The 4,287-nt window shown below is 34.6% G+C and overlaps 1 protein-coding gene across 1 annotated transcript; it reads right to left on the bottom strand.

Annotated features, from left to right (window-relative positions):
- Positions 1-1,361: 1,361 nt before the first annotated feature.
- LOC108778126 (uncharacterized) lies at positions 1,362-3,425 on the bottom strand. Its single transcript, XM_018545225.1, has one exon. The coding sequence runs from the start codon at positions 3,423-3,425 to the stop codon at positions 1,362-1,364; it is 2,064 nt and encodes a 687-aa protein (XP_018400727.1).
- Positions 3,426-4,287: the final 862 nt, after the last annotated feature.

Raw genomic sequence — 4,287 nt, 5'->3', positions numbered from 1 at the left:
GGAATATCAAGATAATGATATAATTTTGCAGCAAAATTTATATGTCTGTCAACATTATTGCTATTAGAGTTTTTATCGAAATTAATTATAGAATTAGTATTATTTGTATGAGAAATTAAACTGAAATTATTATTAGTTGTATCAGAAAATACATCGAATATACACTCATTTTGAAATGAATAATTAGTTAAATCGGTACTGATTGATGAATTTGACATAGATATACATGTTTCAGTATTGATATTTTCATAACACTTTTGTTGTAAATAATTCTTTTTTTCATTTATAGTATGTTTTAATTTTATATGTTTTCGAAAAGATTCAAATGAAGAATATGTTCGTAGACACGATCTATCACCACATTTAAATACAGAGAGAGACTGATGTGATAATGACATATGACGTAAAAAAACATTAGAAGAGAAAAAAGAATTAACACATTCCACACAAATAAACATATTTTATCTGATTTTAAGAAATATACTTAATAATTAATAAAATATTAGAATGAATTATTAGCAATTATTTTAATTATTACTTGAAAATAATGCTTCTACTTCTCATATTAGACCATTGAGAGATCGATTGCAAAAATCACTTTGTAGATGAATATTAAAGCAGGACTTTGTATAAAAATTCACAAAGATGAAGCTTGTTCTGGATAGGCACAATCTAATGCCATGTAAATACGGAAGCATAAATCTATTGCTTCAAGCGATGAATCAACTTTATATAGTACATCGTTAGTGGCAACATACGAAGCATGTAGTGTTATTAACTCTCCAACAAATATTGGTGTTGGTTGAAAAGTTAACCCTGCGATCCTTAATTCTTCTTTTCTTCTTTGTATACTAGGTATTATATCTGATGCTGTCTGAAAATATATTTTAATAATTAGATTAATTTTAACGTAAAGAGAAAGTAAAAAATTTTTTTTTTATTATATTTGTGAAATAAATAAATAAAGGACCTCGGACAAAACATATGGGAAATAGATCCCAGTCGATTTGGCTGAAATTTGAATATGATGTAGATAAAATGGTCCTGATCAAATGTTCTCATAGGTTGAAGGACCAATAATGGCTAGTTTCCGAGATATTCGAATCGAAAGAATAGAATAATGGGTAATTAGGTCTTAAAGCTGCAGCCGAAATATAAACATTCTCGGTTTCGTTGTGTGTCCGTGGATTGGTATTTTGTGTGACAACCATTTAAGAATCCCGCATAAACACACACACACACGCGCGCGCGCGCGCGCACGCGTTAGTCATCGATATAGGCAATAAATAAAGTACGCAAAAGTCGCTGTTATTAATCTTTATTAAGAGTTATTAATCTTAGCGTATGTTTAGAACTTAAACTTAAGGCATATGATCATTTCTTGGAAGTGGTCGGTTGCCTGCATCAGCGACGGTTTGGATGAGTCTGGTTGATGGGTAGTGAATGTTTTCCTGGTATCTAGCATAACCCAAATACCACAAAATGCTGCTTATGTGTGCACAAGTACCAAGTGTACGAGTACCAGACTTACAGGTACAATAATAACCTAATATTGGTGAAACTTCCTCATTCATGTTTCCGTCCATGCCATCGTCTACCTCGTTATCATCGTTGGGTCTATACGTAATCCAAAGTTGATATTTCGCTGCATTGCGAAACCTAGAATAAATTCTCACTCTCAGTAATCCCGGTTGTGGCAGACGGTTTGCGTCCCGTAGCATGTCAATATGGAATTGTTCATCGTCATTTCGTTGTACGTTATCCTGCACGTATGCGGGTGCTAGTTTTATTTGATAAATGCCAACGGTTAACATCTTTAGGTATTCAATATCTAACATTGGAAAGTCTACTAATTGTGCATCATTTATCGGTACCCACCGTTGAGCGTTCCTGGTCTTCAGATTTTCAACCTCAACTAGAGCTTGTACTATGTTCGGTTCTTTAGCTTTCTCAAGCATTTCATAAGCTTTTTCGGCATCAGCTCCTTCCATTTCGATAGTGGGATGGTATCTATTTATGATAGCACCTGCTATTCTACAAAAATCACCAAGATTAGGAACATGATGCATCGATATTGTCTGCTGTAGGAATTTGAAAATTAACTTCAGGTGTCCGTTTCTCGCTTCGACAATCCACCTTTGCTTTGTCACAAGACGGGACTCGTTCGCTTCATCGGTACTGAGTTGACATTGATTTCGTGGAAGAAGCGCTGGCATTTTCCATGTGATGCCCAAACGCCTTAGAAGGTCAATGGCATCCCTGTATCCTCTATCAACAATGACAATATCATCTTCTTGGAACCATCTTAACATCCGATCAGCATCTGCTTCATTCTGTAGTATCGCAGCATCATTATTGCGACTATCCGAAAAGTACGGTCCCTGGATATCTAAAATGTATCCATCAGGAGCAACTATCAGTACTGGTTTAACTAAGTGCCGACCTTTGTGAACGCAATATGACTGCCGAAGAGCTCTAAAATTGCTACTTTTCTGTATATACATATACGTACCATCAATGCATGTAATTACTCTACGGGTTTGTGGTTCTGCATTATATAAGATATTGTCAAAATCAGTCACATGTCTATCGATATAATCTTGTCTGGTTATAGCGTCGAATCCTATATTCTGTGGTACAAAACGAAGCATTAAAGACTGTCGCACTGTAGCAACAGCCATACTCGTTGCTCGCCTACTCGGGTACTGAAATATAATTCTGAGGAACTCATCCGATAGACCCTGGCGCATTTTACATAAGAACATAAGAAGGTCCTTTTTATGTACATACCTGTAACCACCAGTACAAGGTACTGTATCACAAAAAGTGAACAATTCTGCGAACTGTTGTTTGTTTATAGGACATAGACATTGAAATTCACTATCTGAAAGATTATTTTCATCGAATTTTCTTGGTTGATTTGTCACATTACGAAGTCCTTGTAAGAAGGCTTGAAGATAAAGACCTCTGATTACATATGGCCTGTTGATGAAACGTAAACCTTGGACAAGCGGCCCAAGAAGCATACCTTCGACATTCAAATGATGTTGACAAGACTTGGTGTTTTGTGGAATGAAAATATTGTGTGATATAAAAACATTCACTTTACATTCGATTGATAATACGTTCAAATTATCAGTTCTATCACATATAAGGCAAGTGCTATTTCGCGTCTGTGTTAAAACATTTAGTCTTAAACAGGCAGGATCTTCCTCGATAGCAACAATTTCATTACGAATCGATTGATTACAGTTGGTGCATATTTTTGTCAAATCAGTTACTTCTAATGCCGGTCTTTGAAATCCATCTCGTCGATTGATCGCAATTTCTCTTTTGGCAGCATTGTCATCTCCGTCAATTCGGGTCATTAGACGAGGCGCAAATCTTCCATCGCAGACGTAACAACGCAGCTTTCTAAACACCATTCTTGTATAACATTGATAATAATCGAAAATAAACTCACTTCGGAGACAGCGACATTGATAATAATCGAAAATAAACTCACTTCGGAGACAGCGACTTTTGCGTACTTTATTTATTGCCTATATCGATGATTAACGCGTGCGCGCGCGCGCGCGCGTGTGTGTGTGTGTTTATGCGGGATTCTTAAATGGTTGTCACACAAAATACCAATTCACGGACACACAACGAAACCGAGAATGTTTATATTTCGGCTGCAGCTTTAAGACCTAATTACCCATTATTCTATTCTTTCGATTCGAATATCTCGGAAACTAGCCATTATTGGTCCTTCAACCTATGAGAACATTTGATCAGGACCATTTTATCTACATCATATTCAAATTTCAGCCAAATCGACTGGGATCTATTTCCCATATGTTTTATCCGAGGTCCTTTACCCGGACATGTAATAAAAAAGAATCTCGTCGCTCTTGAATGGATAATTTATTCAAATTATATACTTGACTGTTTGTTGAATTTCTTTTTCTTTTTCATGATCCTTCAATTAAATTAGGCAGTAAGTAAAATAATAACGTATCTTTATTATCTGTAAAATAAAATATATAAAAATTAAAAACAAATTTATTGACTCATCTAAGAATGTTTAAATATGTAATTATTTTTAATTTATACTTACGTTGTAGTAAAGTTGGAAGTAGATGGATATATGCTTTATCAGAAATGTTTTTGATAGATTTGCATTCTTGCAATGTTCTAATTAGGAAATTTCGAATAACATCCCAACGATCGTAAAACGTATCATTTTTATTAGGATATAACTGATCAAAATCATTTTTTAACTATAAAACAAATTTATAATTACTA

This window comes from Cyphomyrmex costatus, unplaced genomic scaffold (assembly GCF_001594065.2).
Source record: "Cyphomyrmex costatus isolate MS0001 unplaced genomic scaffold, Ccosl1.0 scaffold483, whole genome shotgun sequence".
NCBI lineage: Eukaryota > Metazoa > Arthropoda > Insecta > Hymenoptera > Formicidae > Cyphomyrmex > Cyphomyrmex costatus.
Note: the sequence above shows the minus strand (reverse complement) of the source record. Positions and strands in the feature narration are given on the sequence as shown.

What these genes read in the sequence shown, in the direction of transcription:
- LOC108778126 (XM_018545225.1), bottom strand. Translation starts at nt 3,425, where the DNA reads ATGGTGTTTAGAAAGCTGCGTTGTTACGTCTGCGATGGAAGATTTGCG.